Here is a 23,321-nt window from a genome sequence, read left to right as displayed (position 1 = left end):
TTGTTAAATGTCACGTTCTGCCAGCAGAGGGCGCTCCAGTGATATGTTCATACCGGTCCTGTTTGTCCTGTTTCCTCTGCTCAGCCAGCTCATGAAGTCGACGCAGCATCCTCTCCTGCTTCTTTCCATCTTTCCGAGAACGGGAGGACACATTTCGAGCAAACTCTCTCTGCTTCAGCTCCTTTAACCTCTGCATCACATCAAAAAGGAAATGTATTTGGTGTATTAAACATTTCAACACATCTTTTTCACATGTCTGCTACATTCTGTTAATCTGGTGACAACTCAATGTTCTAAACTGAAGTTGAGGATCTTCTCTGACAAGATTTTCATCCGCTCACAGTATCTGCAAACAATATAACATGTTTGTGGCAAGATCCTGTGATAAAAAAAAAAAACTTGTGCAGAGTTCTTTTTACTTTAAATCTTGAGCGAAATATAATGCATATCCACTCTTTTCCATTAAATTTACAGAGATCTCTGAATAACGCCTGAAAACTGCTACTTTACCAGACTGATGAACCCTATTGCTTTCGAGACTTGAAAACAAGAAATACCTGTTTGTGCGCGTGGTCATAGGAGTTAATGTGGTTGTCAAATTCCTGGTGTTTTGTGTACTGCTTGTCACAAAGTTCGCAGTAGAAATTCGCTCTCAGGTCTTCCAGAGCTTTTGCGATAGCCTTCTCCTTTTCCACCTGGTCCTATATTTGGTGAGAAAAACGGGACATTTTAACGAAAGATCAGAAAACCAAACAATAACAATCTCCTTTAACACATGTTAAAACTTTCACCAGCTTTAAAGGAACCCCACCTTGTATTTTTGCCGCAGCTCTTCTGTATCCTCTTTTTCCACTTCAAGCACTCTCCGCTTCTCCGTGGCATCCTCTGCATAGTCCAGCTAAAAAGGACAAACACAGCAATTCCAGCACTTCCAGAAAACGAAACACCTTGTGAGTCGACAACAGCAGTCAGCCAAGTTACTGGCGGTATGGGGCTAATTTTCATTGCTGTGTAGTATCCAAAACATTTCATTTTTAATGTAAGTCTTCTTTCTCTGGAGGCATGTTGGGTGATCCTTTGGATCGCTACGAAAGAGGGCTAGAAACGGCAGGATGCTAGTTATTTCACTCCCTCACCATTTCAAACTTTTGCAGTTTTGATTGTCGGGTTTAAAAAGGATGTCACAGGACATCAATTTATAGCTGCATTGGGGCCATTTTGTTAACTTGGCAAAGGAACAATCTGACCACCAACCAAATTCAACAAATAGCAAGGAAGCTGAATGTATTTCAACTAAGCTGCTCTGGGTTATCCTCATGATCTTTCAACCTGTCTGTCATGGAACATGTTGGATTTGGACATTTTTTAAGCCTTTTGGAAATCTTTCTAGTAATTATCTATATTTTCTAGGAAATACACACAAAGACTACTGTTTACAGTTAGTAATGCTAACAGAGTTAAACGTGCCAACTGCTAAAATAAGATGCTAAAGAAAGTTTGTGAATATCAACTGAAATTATTTTGTCTGTTGCTGTTTTAAAATAAAAGGAAAAACCCTGTTTAATAGCAGCTTCTCTCTCACACACACACACAGTGTAATGTCGCCTCTGCTTCCATAACCATTTAGTGTAGAAAGGGTTAAAAGATATGTTGTACACTGTTAGGTACAGTTCTTCAAGAACTATCAGAATCGGCTAAACTCACCATCTGTGGGTCAAAGCTTAAAAAAAAAAAAAACTTGTAATTGTGCACTGGTCTCATTGATGCGTTTCTGGACTTTTGCATAACCCTGATGTCTAAAAGGTAAATTTGATGACTTCTTCTGTTTCTGAACGCAACCACCGAGGAGAAACACTGATGGGTATGCCTATATACTGCATCCAAACTCACTGGCATAAAATATCAAAGGGTCAGGCTTATAAAAGTGAAAAGTTAAGGTTTCCATCTGTGTTGTAACTTTGCCTTGTGCTTTAAATTTGTTATATATGACCTCAAAAAAACCAAAAGAAAACTTAATACAATTACCACAGGACCTTGAATAACAACACTGTATGATTGGGAATGTAAGAGACATGACATTTAGCAATAATTTAGCATTGACACATATGCATTAGGCATAAACTACTAATTTAGAAAGTGCTCTCCTGGCATCTGCTGCACTCAAAGTTTGTTAGACTAAAGGACTGCACGACACTGCTGAGCTTTACTCAACTTTAGCTTAAGTGTGCATGGTGGTTTTTGGGACGTGCAGGTTTATGCGTCATGTAAAAGCATCTGATGCTTAACATTTATTTGGGTGTTAGTTTGAGACTTCCTACAGAGGACCGAACAAAAAAACAGTGACCTAGTTTATTTAGATGGCCTACAGCAAAGCAGTTGATGTTGTTTCGCAGATGCTCCAACAGAGATAAGAAGGAGAATCTACACCAGCGTCTTGGTCTGAGATTAGTTACTGCAGGCCATGAGATTTTAATTAATCTTATACCAGTAACGAGGGATGTCAGGCTTTCTCATAGGTATTATTCAACTCTGTGTGGTTCCCACAATGGCAATCTGCCCAAAAGTGCCTCTACAACATCTAAGCATCTAAATAACACGAACATTAAAAAGAACAAATGGATAAATTCAGCATCCTACCTCCATCTCCATTCGGCCCATTCCCATGACATCATATTTAAGAACAATGGGCACAGGGTCGGTGCGTCCTGAGGCAAAAGAGACAGAGAAAACTAGTTGAGTTTTTGAGATAGGGACAAAACACCAACTCGAAGACAGCCTGCTTTTAGAGCATAGGGTGCTGGGGTTAGAGAATATTTGCCTTGAAAGTGCAAAGAGACCAGAAAGCTACAGTGAACCAAACACCAGCCATTCTCACAGCTTACTACAGCCAACTACTGAACTAATCTAGCCTATTAAGCTTTCATGTGGCTGTTGGTTTGCATTGTAGGCACTGTAGGTGAATTAGATTAATCGTAGCTTTGTTTAATTTCTTGTGGACTAAATAAAGACGAGGCAGTTGTTTTGCACTAAAGTGCAGACACCATGCACTTCCTTGTGCATTTATTGCTAAAGCCCTGTTAGACCAGAAAGCCAAGTTTAAAAGGAAGTGAAACCTTAAGTGTGCATTTTGGAGTTAGGTGGAATTGTAACAGGCCTGCACTGATGTCTCCATCACTAAATCCTGCATGGAGGAGAAATTCCCAAAAGCCTATAAAGCCAATTGTGTCATCTCTTGCAGGACTCTCTGCAGCAAACATTTTTTACTGTCCTAAGGTCCAAATCGGTTAAATTTTCTTATGCACCATTTTGAATCATGACGTCAAAAAAATTATTTTTTTTTCCCCTTAAGTTTTATTATGTAAGCTGTGAAAAGAGCTAGGACAGAAGGAAATTAACTTTAGAAAAATTAAACCAAAAGACAACCAAAACAGAATGAAACATTATAGATATGAAATATTTAAAAATCAAAACTACTTTAGAGATTGACACAAATTGCTTAATCCACTTATAATCAGCCAAACAAAGCAGAGAGAATGTAAAAAAAAATGAATAAAGACACAAGCACTCAACTACAGCAGAGTGACGTCACAGGCCAGGTGTCGCCATGTTGACAGTGCAAGGGAGGGGGATACTTACCTGATAAAACATGAGGGGATGAGTAGGAGGAGGAAAGGGGAGGACGGACAGACAGACAGAAAGACAGGGGAATCTCAAAACAAAAAGGCATAAAAGAAATTGGACTAGTCTGCTGCTCCTGATGCCAGCCAGATACAACAACCAATCTTACTCATGGGCATTTTAATTCAGTTTGGTTTCAGTTTTTTTTTCCTCCCATATATTCACAAATGCCACCCCAGATTTCTAGGCATGCCATTGGGCTTAGAAAGACATACGACCCTGGAAGGATTTGCTCCAAATTTAAATGTATGCCTCTAAAAATCAAAGGGAAATAGTTTCCTCGTTAAACTGAGGAAGGTAAGACAGATGTTTGGTCTAATCATCTGTGTCATTCCTGTGCTCGCCTTGGGTAATTAAGTCATAACAGCCCAATGACTTATTTATTATGAAATCACTGATGCATGGACATTCTAACATGTCTTTGCCTGCCTGGACTTTCAGTCCCACTGCAGTGTCTCTTAGTTGGACAAGCTTTTCACAAAATATTTTACTCTTACCTTATTATTCTCGATGTCTTATTCAAATGGAGGAAGTAAGAGGAAACGGCTGTTTGGGTGAAAGATGTGTGGTTTCACATTCTTTCACAAACGGCGTCAGAGCAGTGAAGCAGAAAACAGAGTCTGGTCTGTTGGCCAGCCACTGCAGTGGTCTGTCTGAACTGAGTCACAAGCAAGGCCCAGAACTGAAGACTCATGAACGATTACAATCATCCCAAACTATCACCAGTTATTATACACAGTGACAATACCTCCACATTACCCATTCCAGTGGAAAACAAAGGGACCAGACAAAAAACAATGTGCAGCTAAATCACAAGGTGTGAATCACAAGGTAAAAAAAAAAAAAAACTGAAAACAAAATGACAATATTCTAACAGTAATACAGATGCATGGTAATATACAAGCAGCAGAATGAGGACTAGGACAGAGAGAATTGAAAGCCTATGTAGCATTGGTGCTCTGATGAGAGGAAAATGAAAATAATGGGAGAAATTAAAAACAAAAAAAAAACAATTTAATTGGGGGATAAAATAACATTTACCACTAAGTTTACCATCAGCACAACATGGGCAGGATCAAATCGCTGTAAAAAAGAAACACCAATTGGTTAAGCAGGAAGATTGAGGCACATAGAGAAGGGCAGGTGGGGTTGGGTGTGTGGTAATGGGGTTTCAGGGCGTATTAGCAGGGGGGGCTTCTGTAAGTCACCGCCACCCCCACCCACCTCATCCCTTTACTCAGGGCTAGGTGCTTACAGGAATCTCCTCTCACCACTTATTCAAACCGCTTGTTCAAGTCCCCAGGCCCCTAAAGTGATGTCGTGCATTTTGACAGAAAATGTAACCGAAGGAACCAGACTACCATCCCTTAAACTTAAAGGAGTTTCTACGACAGGATATTGTGACCAGTAAATTGTATTTATTCGAGCTACAGATCAGAAAGGTAGCATTTATCTTAAAAATGGAACCCTTGCTTTCTGAATTACATGTCTTTCTAAAGAGAGAGGTGTAATACACACTAAAAACCAGGATGCATAAAACATGGTAAAACAATAACAGGACTACCTAGAATGTCTCATGTCAAGATTCAGGTTATAGGCAGCTCCATATTACTGGTCATTAACAACCTGTAGTGAAAAAGCAGCTACAGTTCATCATACAATGTTTTCCATGTATGTCTACAAAAACATATTTTACTAGTAAATATTAGAGAGCTTTAAAAAAAAAAAAAAAAAAAACACCTGGTGGATTTTTTTTCAACTTAAAAATGTAATAAATACCCTTAGGCACGAGCCAGTAGAAGATTCTAACAGTATCACTGTATACACTCAAAAATATAAAAAAATATATAAAATATGACCCAATGGCTTTCTTAAAAAACAAAAAGGTAACATTTATTATTATATTGATTCTGAGAAATAGACCTAAGCAGAAACAGAATGAACTCGCAGTAAATGTAGTGGTAGTTTTTAAATAGTTATTGTAAAGAATATTTTTTACCGCTAAATTAGTCTTTTTTTGTAAGCAAGGGAAAAGTGCAGGAGCCAGCTGATCAGCAGTGTACGGCAACAGGTGGGATATGGGGGGCAGGACTGATTAGGACAGTTTTGGCAACATGAGTGGTGCCAGTTCAAATGCACTAAACTTATTGCAAGCCTCATTTTTAACCATAAATGTCGCTACAGAGAACACCTCCCTATATTAAACAGTTGCTTGCAGATCTAGTGGAAGTACATTTATTATATACAAATTTAACTAAACAGTTAATATACAAATGTTACTGTTTATATATTTATGTATGCATACACTTGAAAATTTGAGAATGACTGCAGAATCTGGGGATCTAAGTCGGCCTGCCTCCGGTACGTCCCTGAAGTAGCCACAGCCCTGCATCAGCTGACCTGTACAAATGCAAGCTGGCTTTTGGGGTTCGAGAGTTATTCGGGGATGAAGTATGGTTTGTGTGACAAGCTAGGACTTAAAAGTGAAAACAACACTTGGAAATCCACTCTAACGAGAAGAGCAATAAGGCGAGCTTTTGCTCGGCCAACAAAGGATTTATAAACCGAGTTCGTCTGCCATTACTGTTGTGAGAAGAATGCGATGGGGAGATTTTAGTTCTGACGTCAATGCCTCATCACATCTGCCATTATCCCGCTCTGACTTTATTTCTGAAAGCTCACACCTATGCAGGACATTACCTTCTCGACTAGTGATTTGTGAATGACCAGATGCGGTTTAGAGGCGGTTCATCTTTGCGGATTTTTGAGACAAATTTTTAAGCGTGTTATTCTAAAACTTTCTCTGGTATTCATGAAAAGGACCATAGAACAAGAATAGTCTGAAGGAATAGTTACCATAACATTTTCAAAGCTGTTTTTAAGAACATTGACCCTTATAACGGTAACTGACCCGTGCCTAAATCCACTATGCTCTTTCTTTTAAAAGACGGGTACAATTTTCTTATCTGATTAATGCTTTCAGGGAAGACCACCATTTTCCCCCTCTAAGTTTTTGCCTTGTATAAGCTTAGCAGTTAGCAAGTCTCCTCAAGATCCTATTTCCTGGCTATTCTGCAGCCAGCAAGCTCAGTCTGGGATGTGCTTTAACCCAACAACAAATGAAAACATGAAACATAGGAACATACCTGAAAAAGTAGCCAGCAAGGCTTAAAGCAGTGTTTAGAGTCACTCCTGAAATGCCATAGGTGTAATAGAAAAATAGAAAACAACTACTGTGCAACTGTTTTTTAGTTTTACATTGTTTGTATTTAACAAATATTGTGGCTCAGCATCCTACCTCCAACACTGCTTAAAGCCTCTGGTAAGGAAGAGCTTGAGGCAAGCAGGAGTGCACCTCTGGACAAACATGCTGTGCAGGAGGGGCAAAGAAACAGGGGGAGGATGGGAGTCTGTAGCATGGGGACGGAGACACTGGTTGTAAAAAAGTAGAGAGGTTTTTCCTGTAAGTTGACTCTATGGCCCAGTAAGTAGCAGACACACACATCTAAGTCCCACATAATGACCACACACAAACACAACTTTCACTGTTTTAGAGGTAGAAACAGGTAAACAAGCAGAGGGGGAAAACTTTTCTACACTGCAAGCCATTCAGAGTCTGAGCCGTGGTTACAGCCAATCAGATTACTTCAACAGCAGCCACGGAAACTCAAAGAGAGAAAAACAAAATCTAAAATACATGGAGATGATAATTCTAGGGGATGTGAATCATGAATCATGGGTTCCTAAATCTACCTTGATTTCACATGGATCTTGATTCTTGGTACAAATCGAAGCATTTTCTCTTAAGCAGATTGAAATAAAGGTTTAGTGATTATGAAGCAAAGAGGAAGAAGCTGACAGAGGCCATTAGCCTATGATACACTGTAAAAGGAGTGTTACACTTAGGTCAACTGCAGAGTGGGAGAAAGAAAACACACCCACACATGCATACTGACATAGAGAGGGGATCCAACAAACCTTACCTAAAAGGGGCAAAAGGGACAAAAGAAGAACAAGAACAAAGTCAATACAGTGAAAAACGTAAAGAGGGGACAATGCTTAAACTTCAAATGTCAACAACTGTCTCTTCTGGCAAGGAGGGCAGGAAAGAGGAGGACGATTACCATGATTATCCAGCATACTTCAATGAGATGTGATGCTGTAATTAGTATGGGAGCCTACTCACAAGTTTGACAGGAAAGCGGTCTCTAAGCTGGGCCATTAATTCCTGCACAACAACTGGACACAATTGGCTGCAGTCTCATCTGCCCACAATGTAGGGTGCTTACATAACCACATGAATTCTGCCAGAGGCACAAACAAGAGCACAGTCATCCCCTGCAAAGTGCGCTCTCCTCCACATCACCTCAAATATATTGCTATTTGACTCTTCAAGGCCAGATGGAAATAAACATGGATTGAAATTTCTGCTGTGCGGCTGGCCTCTATGCATTTGTCAGCTTGCCCAGAATGAAACGGCTTCCAGGTCTCATCTGTTCACCAGCCTCATTCATGCTGAAAATACCTTTGAGACGACACAAGAAACTAAGGCTATATATGTACATAAACAAAAGCTAGTAGGGCAGCAACAAAACAACCAGGTAATAAACTTCACTGTAGCTTCTCCAGAGGGTCTCACAACCACAATGTTAATCTTTAACCATTTTAAGCAACCCCTAAAGCATGCTCATGCTTCTAAGACCTTCACCTCTCTGAACCAACTTTATATTATGTTGAGCAAAGATTTAGCATTTTCAATTGTTTGGCAACAGTAGCTTGTAAAACCAGCAAATAATGTCAATGTAAAATACTATTAAAACAATTCATGCAAGTTCATTTCAGCACTAGGCTTCTATGTGGAGTTTATGTTCATCTAAAATGTTTTAATGTGTTCATATTTTGGGCTTTGTACAGAATTTATTCTGACAGAGTGAGCTGTCTAATTAAAACACCACCATTTAGTACAGATGTTGCTGGTGGACATTTTGGGGAAATTGATGCACTTGAGCACAAGTTGCAATTTTGCTGCTAAGCATGATGAATTGCTCAGAAATGACTAAAATGATTTGGAATAAAAACAGGATGTAGTGGAGAAGGTGGACAAGACAGAAAAAAAAAAAAAAAGCCAAAGTAGGCATTAGGACGCCAGACTGGCAAATGCCAAACAAAATCCTTTTTAAGTTCTTAGATCAGTGTTTCCAAAAAAAAAAAAAAATGAATCTGTTGCACAATGGAAAAACATGGAAGATACTGAGAGCAGGACGTTAACAACGAAACAAAAAGGGCTTTTTGAAAACATGCCAGAGTTTTAGACTATTGCCACTTATCCATTAGGACTATGAACCCAGCAGGTTTGAGATAACGGTGTAGTAACGAAAAGGCAAGACCAACCCACACATTCTAATATCTTCACATCTTCAGCCTTTCATCTCAGTGAATCGGTATCAGCTAGCTGCAAAGAACTGTCTGGTGAACATTACTTCTTTTTGAATAATTTTATTAAAAGTCTGAATATTATAGAATGTATTTTATATACAAATCTAAAAAATGATCCTCTATGACCGGTGTTGTAGAAGCACCACCAATGGAATATGTTGGAGCAATAAATGCATTGTACTTTCAGGCCTACAGGTCCTTCTCAAAATATTAGCATATTGTGATAAAGTTCATTATTTTCCATAATGTCATGATGAAAATTTAACATTCATATATTTTAGATTCATTGCACACTAACTGATATATTTCAGGTCTTTTATTGTCTTAATACGGATGATTGTGGCATACAGCTCATGAAAACCCAAAATTCCTATCTCACAAAATTAGCATATTTCATCCGACCAATAAAAGAAAAGTGTTTTTAATACAAAAACGTCAACCTTCAAATAATCATGTACAGTTATGCACTCAATACTTGGTCGGGAATCCTTTTGCAGAAATGACTGCTTCAATGCGGCGTGGCATGGAGACAATCAGCCTGTGGCACTGCTGAGGTCTTATGGAGGCCCAGGATGCTTCGATAGCGGCCTTTAGCTCATCCAGAGTGTTGGGTCTTGAGTCTCTCAACGTTCTCTTCACAATATCCCACAGATTCTCTATGGGGTTCAGGTCAGGAGAGTTGGCAGGCCAATTGAGCACAGTGATACCATGGTCAGTAAACCATTTACCAGTGGTTTTGGCACTGTGAGCAGGTGCCAGGTCGTGCTGAAAAATGAAATCTTCATCTCCATAAAGCTTTTCAGCAGATGGAAGCATGAAGTGCTCCAAAATCTCCTGATAGCTAGCTGCATTGACCCTGCCCTTGATAAAACACAGTGGACCAACACCAGCAGCTGACACGGCACCCCAGACCATCACTGACTGTGGGTACTTGACACTGGACTTCTGGCATTTTGGCATTTCCTTCTCCCCAGTCTTCCTCCAGACTCTGGCACCTTGATTTCAGAATGACATGCAGAATTTGCTTTCATCCGAAAAAAGTACTTTGGACCACTGAGCAACAGTCCAGTGCTGCTTCTCTGTAGCCCAGGTCAGGCGCTTCTGCCGCTGTTTCTGGTTCAAAAGTGGCTTGACCTGGGGAATGCGGCACCTGTAGCCCATTTCCTGCACACGCCTGTGCACGGTGGCTCTGGATGTTTCTACTCCAGACTCAGTCCACTGCTTCCGCAGGTCCCCCAAGGTCTGGAATCGGCCCTTCTCCACAATCTTCCTCAGGGTCCGGTCACCTCTTCTCGTTGTGCAGCGTTTTCTGCCACACTTTTTCCTTCCCACAGACTTCCCACTGAGGTGCCTTGATACAGCACTCTGGGAACAGCCTATTCGTTCAGAAATGTCTTTCTGTGTCTTACCGTCTTGCTTGAGGGTGTCAATAGTGGCCTTCTGGACAGCAGTCAGGTCGGCAGTCTTACCCATGATTGGGGTTTTGAGTGATGAACCAGGCTGGGAGTTTTAAAGGCCTCAGGAATCTTTTGCAGGTGTTTAGAGTTAACTCGTTGATTCAGATGATTAGGTTCATAGCTCGTTTAGAGACCCTTTTAATGATATGCTAATTTTGTGAGATAGGAATTTTGGGTTTTCATGAGCTGTATGCCAAAATCATCTGTATTAAGACAATAAAAGACCTGAAATATTTCAGTTAGTGTGCAATGACTCTAAAATATAAGAATGTTAAATTTTCATCATGACATTATGGAAAATAATGAACTTTATCACAATATGCTAGGACCTGTATATGATTGAAAATGCTGTTTCCATCTTCCATCAGTGTGTGACTGTCCTGTGCAGTGCCTGCCAAAATAACATTAGATTGCATAAGAGAGAATAAACTTGACAAACTGCTTTTGCAAACTGAATTATAATGTTGAAATGCATGCAAATAATTAAAGGGAAAATGACAATAAACCCAACATTAAAAGTTTTATTTAGATTAAAACCAACCCCCAATGGCACACACACACACAGGCTACGAGAAACCTACAAGAACTTCAACATGAGAGAGATTTAGCTTCTGAATATGTTTTAGAAACAGGGAAATTCTCTTTTAAACACCATCTCTGCAGAAAGCAGAAGATTAGTCAGTGTTACAACATGAACAGATACAGAAGCAGTGAGAGATTAAATGATTCTGATGGTTTCACTTCGATGCAGGAGAGACACTTTATATTGTAGCAAACTGCAAAGTTGTTTGATAGTGAAGGTGGTCATGCAGCTCAGCACAGCTGTAACAACCACAACAATCCCCATGTGCTGTCATATTAATACTAATATGCGCTAACAATAATCGCTTGATCGACATGTTCTGATTGCTCTGTTTTGTGCACGGTAGCTTAAAGGTAACACTACAGTCTGCAGAATTGCACACATGGGAGTGTTAACGTTATGTTGCCTTGACTTATAATCCTACAGGTGTTTATTTTTTCAAATGTAATCATCTCTTTAACATTTAAACTTTATGTCGGTCAAGGTCATTTAACATCAAAATAAAACAAATGCTAAAGTTTTAATGGCAACAACATTTAATGTCTGCCACTCCATGCAAACCCCAACATCTAAGATTATGAAATGTGTCTTATTTTGGGGTTCTGCAAGAGATGTGAAAAAGATGAAAAAAGAAAAATATCAGAAAATAAATCTCTCAGATCTCTGGAGCAACCTTACACTAATAAACTGAATATCAATGTCTCAGTTTGCAAAAGAAATCACAAGAGAATCAAACAAATCCCCAAGGTTTGCTCCCTCGGATTTAATCCTCTACAAGCCTCCAGAAACCTTTACTCCCATCTTTGGGTTCAAGGGAACGGCAGCGTCAAAAACAACTAGAATCATGTTCGTTTTAACCACAATATTTCCAGTCCGGAATCAGACAAAAGGAAGAGGTCAAAGAAAGGATGTGAAAAGAAAATAATTTTGTAGGGTGTCATATAAAAAAAAAAAAAACTAAATGAAAATATGAGTAGGAAGAAAACAGAAGTAGATAGTGGCTCAGTGCCACCAGCAATCAGTGAACATGAGTGTGCTTCAGAGTGAATCCTTACCCTGCATGGTCTTGCCAAGTCCTTGCCCCAACTTCCATCCATGTTTCTGAAGCAGCCGGTGCCCGATGTTATCCTGGCAGAGAGAAGAGAGGAGAAAAAAACCAAAAATATTCCAATAATAAGAGGAGCTATACCCTGTGGGCATGGATGAAAACATCAAGACAAACAAAACACTCAAATCACACTATCATCATAAGCACAACCACCACCACCATTGTCATTATTGTCATAATCTACCAGCGTGTAACAATCAGTGTCCTCCAGCAAAAGGAGTGTTAGGGCAGTTGGGGAGAGGGATAAAGGCTCGGGAACTTGAGTTGAAGAGTAAGATTGCCTATGTTAAATAAATGCATGAGTCTTTGTGTGGTCTAAGCTACAAGGTTTACTCCTACATTATGAGTGTATTTTAAAGAGACGATTATCAGGCAAAAAAAGAATTCATGATCAAGATAAATACATCCAATAACATCCACTATGTAAGAAGTTAGAAGGAGAAGGGGGAAGAAGAGGCCAATATATGTATCGCACGCATACATATATGATACTATGATACACTATAGAGTAGGATCTTAGTACACAAAGAAAACTGACACACAACAGGTATGGAAATCTAGCAATAACAAAATAAAGACCAGAAACTCCAAGCTTGCAGTGAATCCGTAACCATGATGGGGGGGGCATTCAGCTGTGAAACATTCAACTGTCACAAAAATACAGCAACAGGAAGACACAGAAGCGGAGCTTGTGGGCCTTGGATTACCATTACAAGGCCCAGAGTGGACTGGTTATGCATGTGTGAAGGGCTCTGTGGGTGTGCAGATGAAGAGAAGGACAGTGTACTTATAACCACATTAGATATAGTAAAAATCACTGTTGAGCATGGTTTTGGATGCCTCCTGCATTTTTATCATGAATTGTCAGATTCCAACCATGTTCACACTAATGGGAGCACCAATCTGCAACAGTTTGGCCATCTGCTTTAATGTATTTACTTAATTTATACTTAAGATTACAATAATAAGCATCAACAATCTTGGTTAGATCAGACAACCGATAATGAGCAAAAGGGGCTTGAAAGGCATTCAAAAACATGCACAAGAGTGATTTCTAGCACACTGTGGGCCCAATGAGCAAGTCATGTTATTTCACTAGTATTGGTAAGCAAGATAACAAAAATATTTATGTGAAATGCAAGACCATCCCATCACTACACACTACAGTACATCCTCAAGCACATATAAACAAGAAACAATGACATTTCTTTATAAGCAGTGTTTTCTGTTGTGATTATAACTATTCCAAGCTTCTCTAACATTCACCAGAGTGCTGCATTCTATCAAAAACCATACAAACCAAACAGAAAGGATATTTATAATCACAAAGAGACTGACGTCAACTTTCACAAACAGAAAGTGAGGGGTAGGAATAAAAAAAATAAAATTAAATAAGCATGCAGCTTTTTGTTAAAATGATTTAACAAAAAGGGTCGTCGGTGTTAGTAAGAGTGCTGCTAGTGGTACACATACAGTGGGGTGGGGTGAGGTGGGGGTAGAGGGCAGGTGAACAAAACTCCAGCTGAGTTAGTCTCGAATGAATCAGGCACAGAGAGGGAGGATGGCTCAACAAGGAGATCTCTTTGACAAGAGGTCAGGAACATGGACAGAACAGAGCAGGCTGAACCATGATGAAGGTAGGTGTTCAGGTGGTAGACGTGAGCTGGATTTGTATTAGGTTAGAGCATGTGAAGGGAGTGGTAGCCTCAAACACACGGCACACACTGCATCTCTGCCCACAAGCGTGCAAGTGGAGGTAATCTGACTTATTCCTTTGTTTTAAATCACACACATATTGTCGCCTGCTTTTGCTCTTTTTAATGTGTTTCCAGGAGAAAACTAAAGTCAGCTATGGAGATTAGAAAATGCCACATTATGATGGTGAGAAACTTTAAATCCTAATCAAGTGACTGGTTTAATTGTCCTGTTATCTAAAGAGATGAGGCAGTCACTTCCGGTTTAATTTAGAGTTTGGCGTTTTCTTTCCTCCAGTTCATGTATTTCGAAGCCCTGTGTACTCTGTGTGACTGTTAGATGTTGTCCTCCACAGGAAGAGTTAAGACAGATGCTGGAAATCCCATGGCAGAGAGGAAACTGGAAGCAGTCACCACAGTGAAGATTTAACTTGGTGTGAGTAGTTGAAGCTTAGCAGTTTTTCATTCTCTTCGAAAATATCCCCGTCAGTCACATCCAACTATATGGATGCCAATAATTTGTGGAACTTGCTCGTGACGCTTAAAGGGAAATGGAAATTAAAATCCACTAAGAACTTTGAACTGGGATACTTTTATACTCTCCATTACCAAACAATAAGAGTCCAGCAAAATATTCAGAAATGCTGTGGAAACATTTAAATCTCAAACCTAAACTTCACATGTGTTTCTGATGGCATGTTTCACTTTTTTGTTTTAAGAATTTAGACCTAAGAAAAATGTAGAGCAGGCTGGATGCAGCGACAGTTTGCACCTGTTGACAGTTAAAAGATTAGGTCAAGATGAGCTCTGTGGAGGCTGGTGGCCAGAGATGACGTGTACACTGGGTGTTGGACAGCAGATGAGTGCACCAAAAGAATAAGACAGACGGATGAAAGCAACGACGGTGAGTCCAACAGCAGTGCAAGTGGAGTGAAGGCATTTCCATACGAACCTGGCTTTAAAATACTGGGCTGTCAAAGAAACAGTCACACGTGACACAACGTAAGAAACCGACCAAACGCTTTCAACGGCAATTCTGCTAGCTTCTCTAGGTCTTAAAAATACAACTCTCTCTCTGCCTTGAAACAAACATTATACTGTATAAAAACAGAAAAGGCAGACATTTTAATAAATCCACCAACTGAGCGTTAATACAGGAGAAAGAAAACAAAACAAAATGTTAAATTAAAAGAGATCTACAAGGGGTGCTTTTTAGAGTGTGCAATGTGCCGTCATCGGCACAGTGCACGGCAAAAGATATGGATAAGGAAAGTGATATGCAGGGGACCCCACCCACAGACCTCAGAGAATTAAGTCTTATTGTTCTTTTTATGCTTTTGGTTTGTTTTTTGTTTTTTATAAAAATGGGACAATATGTGCATGTTCATTCTTCAAGATTGAGAAACTTGGGCCTAAACACATAAAATAAACAGCCTTTTCTTCATTTTACTTTAGTAATAGAGCACACATTTGTAACTTTCTAAAGACTCAGATAGACTGCGAGGATCCGTTTCACAGAAAAGCAGCTGCTTTTGGACAAGCTCCGCTCCTCACAAGTCCTTGCAGATCCTTTGACTCAGGCCTTTGCACATTACTGGTCTGTGTCAGATGTGACAGGTGGGACGAAGCGAAAAAACAACTGCTGAGGAGTACCGTAGACTAAGTAAAACAGAAGTCCCATGTGCTCCGTAAACTAAGGAAAATGACCTTTTCCAAGATGCTACTATTGAAATATAGAGTAAAATGACAGAAAAACAGAAAAGTCTGATTAAATAAATCTAATTTACACATAATAATTCAAAATCATACTTACCTTAAAATTCTGAATCCCCAATTTCAAAGACGGGAAATTGTTCAGACTCTCGTCAATTAATGTGTTTAAACATCTTTATTGTTAGTTTCTTAATTTTTATTCCCACTTATTTTATTTAATATAAATGCATTTGAGGATAGAACTGGGTTTTAGCCAACACCATTTACCAATCATAACTTCTGCTCACATGATTAAAGCTTGTTCAAAAAATAAATGAAGTGGTGGTCTTAAAATAATGTTGACCGAATATTAAAAGGGTACCGTTTGCCATGGGTTGTTCATCATATTTAATAAGCAATAAAAGAAGTCAAAATTTTTAAAAGAGCAAGCACTTTGTTTGATACTTGCAACAATACAAAATGCTACAAACTTAAAAAGCTCCTATAACTATAGCTTAAATAGCATTTTGTGCCACAGTTTCCTGTGAGCGTTCATGTTGTTCTTTGGCTCTGAGGCTGCCCACTGCATATCGCTGTGGTACTGGGTCAAATAGGCAGAGGAAGGTGGATGGCAGGTTTAAGGAACTGGGAGAGGTAAGAGACAAGAAGGAATGAGTCTGAGATTTAAAAAAATAACAACACAAAGTGTTGAGAGCACATAGTGCTTAATGCTACCAAATTAACACATGCAATGCAAAAACAGTGTTAAGAGAAAAATAGCAAAGACCAAAGGGGTAAGACAGGAATTAAAAGATATCCCAATAAAATACCACAGACCTCTAGCTGCCTATAATTCACACACAAATGGCAAAGGAGGGGCTCTGAGAAGCTGGGCTGAAGCCTTAATGAACAGCTCCAACATTATGTATTGGTAGACTAAAAGGTTAAAAGGTTGAAATTAAGGAGGTAGGCCTGTGAAGGTAATTATTTGCTTTTAACATTTAACGTAATGTTTCAAGGATCATAATTCAAATTCTATTAAAGGCGGATCCTGTCTTACAGAAGACTATAGGACATTTTGCTGTTTTTTGTTTTTTTTACATTTGCACAGTTAAATTGACTTTGTACTGTTTCAGTCACAGGAGACTTCATACAGGTGACAAGGTGACACTTCACAGCTCCAATGCCACAGTGCTTTTTTTGTGCGAGGAGCTGCGTGGTGCTGCAGCAAGCTCCTCAGCCCCCCTCCACAAATAATAGCGCAGGAGCAAAACAGCTACTCAAAGCCAGGTGAGCAGGCCACTACTCTTTCTTACTTGTCCTCCTCCTCCTCCATCAACCACATGGAGAAAAATACAGGTTTTGTTCGGCTGAAACAGTATTCTGTTCTGAAAGTACCGCAATTTACCTTCTGGGCTTTGACCAGAACTAAAACCAAATACAATAAAATAATGTGCAAACAAAATGCAAGTAGGATTTAATCCATGTGTGAGTGCACAGGTGCATTTCCCCCTTATTAAATACATTTTTAAAACAAAAGCTTGGTCAGACCTATCTTCACACCATAGGTAGTTTTATTTAAATACTCAAAGTAAACCTTTTAATTAGCCTTCAACAAAAATCTGACGGGTTCAAAAAAGGACATTAATAGCGTTGAGGAGAGGTTTCTTGCTGATTTTGAGGACATAAGAGTTTAGGCCTGCACACCAAAATGCTTCAGACAGAAAGGAGGGTGGAGAAAGTGCGGAAGACAGAAAAAGAGAGCTGCCTGCGCTATTATCAATATGCCTCTTTAGCGAAAAATGCAGTCCCAGTTGCACAAGCACCATGCCAGCACAGAATGACAGAGGGTACTGTACACCGAATCACTGTGTAGAAGGGAGGGAGCAAGAAAGAGAGCGAAGGGGAGCTAGAAAGAGAGAATAAGATGTCAGGAGTGACAGTCTTGAAACAGAAAGAGTAGAGAAAGAAAGATAGAGTAGCGTTACAAAGGACCCTAAAGATAAGGAGTAAGGAAGCAGAGCGTGCAAATACAAACCAGGTCATTGCTGCTTAGCTAATAGGGGGCCAATTCGCTGCAGGAGAGAAATGTCGAACACCCCAAGTTGTGTACAATAAGATAACTGTCCTATAAATACAAATACTATACACTAACACATACATTCTAAAATCTACATAAACACACACTCAGTCAAACACGAATGTAACCATCCACACCATCTAATGACCACCCTCTGTTTTACAAAGTACATGGAATAAGCACTGCCTTGTTTTATTTCACAAATCAATGCTACCTAAGGCAGCACAAAATCAGATAGACAACTTTTCTTCTATTTAATCAGACTGAAATGTGATATGGCTTCATTTCTGAATTTTCTAATAAAATTGCAGTAAAATTGTTAAATAAGATCTTTTTTCCAATACTTTATTTGAAATTAATGAGCAGCTACAGTATTAGGATAACAGCTAATGTGACAGTGCTTCATCCACTTCATGCCAACAGGTTTATCTCACTCTGCTAGGATGACTAACAATGACTAATGTGAGATTGTTACAAAGAAAATAAAAACTAATGATAATCTGTGGGCTGTACATATAACAGGAAGATCTAGGATCTAAATCATCTTCTTATATGTCACAGAAGAAATGAAGTAGGTTGGGGACATGAGACGTGGGAGTGATTTAAAAGGTATTAATGGACACTGACGAGTGATTCTACAGGTTAGGTGGCAAGTGTGTTCAAGAAAACACTAGATGCATCTACACGCACAGTATGGAGTAAAGGTGTGGTTCTTATTCCTCCCTGGACCAATCATATCCACTCTCACAGCTGGTCCAATGGTACAGGACGACGGATGCAATCTTACCGATTCGATAGGCTTGTCCAGGGACGCCTGTTCCAGCTCCAACTGGCCTTCTTCATACTGGTCGAAGTGATTCCCACCCTGAAAAATGAACACACACAATTAACCTTATTAACTTTATTAGAAAAAAAACAATGATCAGTTATACGAAAAGATCATTTGATGTACAACAAAATACATATTCATTATAGTTAACAATTGTGATTCTCTTGCGATGCAACTCACTAAATATTTCAGTCACTGATCCCTCAGCACTGGTCTAATGTGTGGGAGCTTGGCTCCTACAGGGGTTGGACAATGAAACTGAAACACCTGGTTTTAGACCACAATAATTTATTAGTATGGTGTAGGACCTCCTTTTGCGGCCAATACAGCGTCAATTCATCTTGGGAATGACATATACAAGTCCTGCACAGTGGTCAGAGGGATTTTAAGCCATTCTTCTTGCAGGATAGTGGCCAGGTCACTACGTGATACTGGTGGAGGAAAACGTTTCCTGACTCGCTCCTCCAAAACCGCCCAAAGTGGCTCAATAATATTTAGATCTGGTGACTGTGCAGGCCATGGGAGATGTTCAACTTCACTTTCATGTTCATCAAACCAATCTTTCACCAGTCTTGCTATGTGTATTGGTGCATTGTCATCCTGATACACGGCACCGCCTTCAGGATACAATGTTTGAACCATTGGATGCACATGGTCCTCAAGAATGGTTCGGTAGTCCTTGGCAGTGACGCGCCCATCTAGCACAAGTATTGGGCCAAGGGAATGCCATGATATGGCAGCCCAAACCATCACTGATCCACCCCCATGCTTCACTCTGGTCATGCAACAGTCTGGGTGGTACGCTTCTTTGGGGCTTCTCCACACCTTAACTGTGTGGAGATGTGGGGAAAACAGTAAAGGTGGACTCATCAGAGAATAATACATGTTTCACATTGTCCACAGCCCAAGATTTGCACTCCTTGCACCATTGAAACCGACGTTTGGCATTGGCATGAGTGACCAAAGGTTTGGCTATAGCAGCCTGGCCGTATATATCGACCCTGTGGAGCTCCCGATGGACGGTTCTTGTGGAAACAGGAGAGTTGAGGTGCACATTTAATTCTGCCGTGATTTGGGCAGCCATGGTTTTATGTTTTTTGGATACAATCCGGGTTAGCACCCGAACATCCCTTTCAGACAGCTTCCTCTTGCGTCCACAGTTAATCCTGTTGGATGTGGTTCGTCCTTCTTGGTGGTATGCTGACATTACCATGGATACCGTGGCTCTTGATACATCACAAAGACTTGCTGTCTTGGTCACAGATGCACCAGCAAGACGTGCACCAACAATTTGTTCTCTTTTGAACTCTGGTATGTCACCCATAATGTTGTGTGCATTTCAATATTTTGAGCAAAACTGTGCTCTTACCCTGCTAATTGAACCTTCACACTCTGCTCTTACTGGTGCAATGTGCAATCAATGAAGACTGGCTACCAGGCTGGTCCAATTTAGCCATGAAACCTCCCACACTAAAATGTCAGGTGTTTCAGTTTCATTGTCCAACCCCTGTATATGAGCCATCATACAGTCAAATGTTTTCCTGTGCTGTGTGTGTTTGGGAGGGGACCTTGGGGTCTTGTCATTGTTTAGCATCTGTGAGGTGTGAGTATTGGTCAGAGAGAAGCAGCCAAACTGCAGCTTTGTTTAGGAGCTGAACTGGTTAAACATCCTGTCTACTGTTAGATTTTGAGGAAGGAAAACTACTTCTGTTCTGCTATTAGGAGAGTCAGAGCTTTTGTTCCTATAAAGTTGATTATAATAATAATAATAATAATAATACAGAACAAATATATTGCAATATGTATTGTGTATCATGATAAATCAACTAAATTGGGATATTAATTTTAGGTAATTTCGCTCAGTCCCATTCCCAGGAAACTAAAATCTAAAAGACAAAATAAAATTGTAAAATTGTCTGAACCCTTCAGACCATTTAAAAAGCTTTGACTGAGGTAACTATTGTCTATAAACTATGCAAAGATGATTCTTAGTCACAAAATGAGAGTAAATAGATACAGACTGGTGCACAAGGAGAATAAAAATGATACATTAGATTCTACAATCTAATGTATCATTAGTGTTAGCTTGTATTGTTTCTTGGTAAAATAAATAAATAGAAAAATACATTCCAGTAGTAAAAATGAGTAAAGACACCATCTAAATATAGTAAATAAATAACCTTTTGGGAACGTGAGCAATGGGCCTACCAAACCCAATCTAAGTAACGCACTTCATGAAAACAGATTCAGCTCTTCTTCTCTTTATCAGCAGAGTAGACTGAGGTTAGGTTTGTGTCTTCCCTTCGCAAAAGCGGAATAATAAATGATTCCAGAAATGTTCTAAATTTTACAAGCCATGTACACAAATCACTAGGATGATTACTTGTGGAAAGCTGAACATAAAGCTAATACAAACAAACTATATGGCATTCTGAGTTTTCATTCTCTTTCTTTGCAATGCAGGTGCTGAACATTTACCTTGCGGTTTTACTGACAGCTTCTTGCACTGAAATATATTTGTTAACATTTCAATCATTTACTGACAATCAACGTTTTTCTGCACAAATCCTATAGAGGTGCAACTATGAGGGGCTGTTTGCAACTACATTCTCAAGAGTATCTGCAGAATACGTTAACCCTAATGAGGTAATTTAATGTCAATAATTCAGATTAAATTAAATACTACATCTCAATATGTGAAAATCGGGATTATGAGAAGATGAGATGCAGAACAAAAGCAATGTACTCAATTACAAAAAAATCAATATAACTTGCTGCTCCTCTACACTCTTCTGCCTTTTACTTAGACCACATAATATGCTCTTTATACTCATGTACTCTCCACAAGAGCTTCTTACTTGTTTCTCAATCACTGTTGACTAATACAGTCTCTACTACAATGGTTAATATGAACAGTTTTTGCTCTCTTCTGCTGATCATTAGAAGAATAAAAAACATTTCTCAGTAAACATATGTTAGCATCCTCTTGGGCTTCCATACCATCTAAGACTATAGCTAACCCCTCTCCAAACAAAGAAGGCTTTGACAGCCAACCTCTGCAGTCTTTCTGTAGCACATGCTAAAACTCAAACAGCCCAATATAAAAGAATAAAGTGGGAAAGCTCTTTGCTGGGTTGTGCAGTAGACATTAGTTTGACCATCTGTGGGTATTTGCCGGATTGTGTTGCTTGGCACCAAGCTTTAATCCACGAAGAAACTTTCTGAATACTGAGCATATAAATGCCTTCACTGCAGATCTCACACACAGAGCTTCACTGTGCTGAGCCTGCCATCCTCAACAGACTCATTCAGACCACACAGCAATTAGGTTCTTCCCAACAAAATAGCTGAAAACAGTTCAACAGCAAAAGCATTTAGGTGGAAAAACATCACCACGGAGTCACTTGTAAAACAGATATCTGAGAATTACAAAGAAGACAAATAAATTTAAAAAATGTACAAGTTCATTAACAGAAACAGAAATGATTTAAGCAAAATCTGGATATGGCAGCATAAAAAAAAAAATCTGACTGAATTAAAAATGTGGCCATTTTGTATATGCTGACCCAAGAGCCATAAAATAACTGACAAGATGCACAAGAAAGGAGTTTATTTTGCTGCCCAATAACAGCTGAACAAGCAGCAACTCCTAGCTCCATAAAAATAATAAAAATCTTTATAAACTTTATACAATATGATTAAGTAGATACATAGTGTGATGCGACATTAGGACGCTTACTGAATGCAAATGTTTGATTAAAAAAAACAAAACACGCCCACTAACAAGAAAGACATGATAATTTTGTAGACCAGAAATGTGTTTAGCTTTTGCTGGGTGTGGTCACAGATCTTAGATAAGCAAAAAAAGACAAACGTCTGAAATACAGGTGATGAAACTAAGCTACTCAGCTATTCTAGCATTTATCTACCATTTCTGGGTCAAGCCTACTTTGTTTCCAATAAGATGCACATTTCTGCAATAAAAAAGCAGTGAAGTAAATCCACTCTAAACATTAACATTTACTAAATCTACACATCGGTTGCAGTTTCATTCATATTTGTAAAATCGGATGACAATTTACCAATTTTGTAATCCATTGTTATCCAGGTCTAAACTTGCACTTCATAAGCGTTAAAAATACATATCTGAAGCAATCTAAAAAAACTACACCAAACGATTACAATAATGAGATCAATATAACTCTAAACATGCACTGCGTAGCTTTTGGCTGTTAAAAGGGAACAGCAGCCTGTATACATAAGTATAGCTGTATGTTAGCCAAGCTTACATCGTTAGCATTTTTCGATAAACAGCCAGCATACCCAAGGTCACTACGTAGTCGGCGTGTATTCAATATTTATTTTTGCTGTTGATAGGTTTAAATTATCAATTAATAGGAAAGAGCTGTGAATAAGGCTGTAACAGGAGTAAAACTCGGACATGTTTATAAAACTAGTGTCAAAACAGCCGCAGTGGACTAGCGTTAGCTAAGCTAGCTTGCAGTGCTAGCAAGCACCATGTACACAGAAATACGCGCAGTTGTCTGTAAAATACTGGATGTTTTATAACTTTTATATCCTCTCAAATGTTCTAAAACACCCCGGCGTACTAGATTCGTTTAAAGTCGCGGGTCTTTTGACGTGCATTACCTGGAAATCACGCTCTTCGTTGAATCTAGAAAATCTGTCGGCCATTTTCTGAACGCAGCTGCAGTTTCTCGTTTGACTCCGATGGAAGCGCCTGGTGGTGAACGAACGGTCCAC

At 39.3% G+C, this 23,321-nt stretch overlaps 1 protein-coding gene across 4 annotated transcripts in view; it reads right to left on the bottom strand.

Moving 5' to 3' along the window:
• Positions 1-23,321, bottom strand: part of LOC124863297 (G patch domain-containing protein 8-like) — a 28,397-nt gene extending 5,076 nt beyond the window's left edge. The window contains exons 1-10 of one of the 4 annotated variants that reach the window (XM_047357630.1): positions 23,208-23,231; positions 18,516-18,593; positions 17,687-17,723; positions 14,909-14,927; positions 12,210-12,282; positions 4,720-4,761; positions 2,638-2,705; positions 812-898; positions 558-701; positions 54-190 (exon numbers count right to left, since the gene is read on the bottom strand). In XM_047357630.1, the coding sequence (XP_047213586.1) occupies positions 54-190; positions 558-701; positions 812-898; positions 2,638-2,664 (395 nt within the window). In that variant the 5' untranslated portion in view covers positions 2,665-2,705; positions 4,720-4,761; positions 12,210-12,282; ... (2 more) ...; positions 18,516-18,593; positions 23,208-23,231. Of the gene's footprint in view, positions 1-53; positions 191-557; positions 702-811; positions 899-2,637; positions 2,706-4,719; positions 4,762-12,209; positions 13,350-14,908; positions 14,928-17,686; positions 17,724-18,515; positions 18,594-23,207 lie in introns of those variants that run through there. The other 3 variants (XM_047357628.1, XM_047357627.1, XM_047357629.1) reach the window with 3 other exon arrangements.

This window comes from Girardinichthys multiradiatus, chromosome X (genome assembly GCF_021462225.1).
Source record: "Girardinichthys multiradiatus isolate DD_20200921_A chromosome X, DD_fGirMul_XY1, whole genome shotgun sequence".
Classification (NCBI taxonomy): Eukaryota; Metazoa; Chordata; class Actinopteri; order Cyprinodontiformes; family Goodeidae; genus Girardinichthys; species Girardinichthys multiradiatus.
This window is presented reverse-complemented; position numbering and strand designations above follow the sequence as displayed.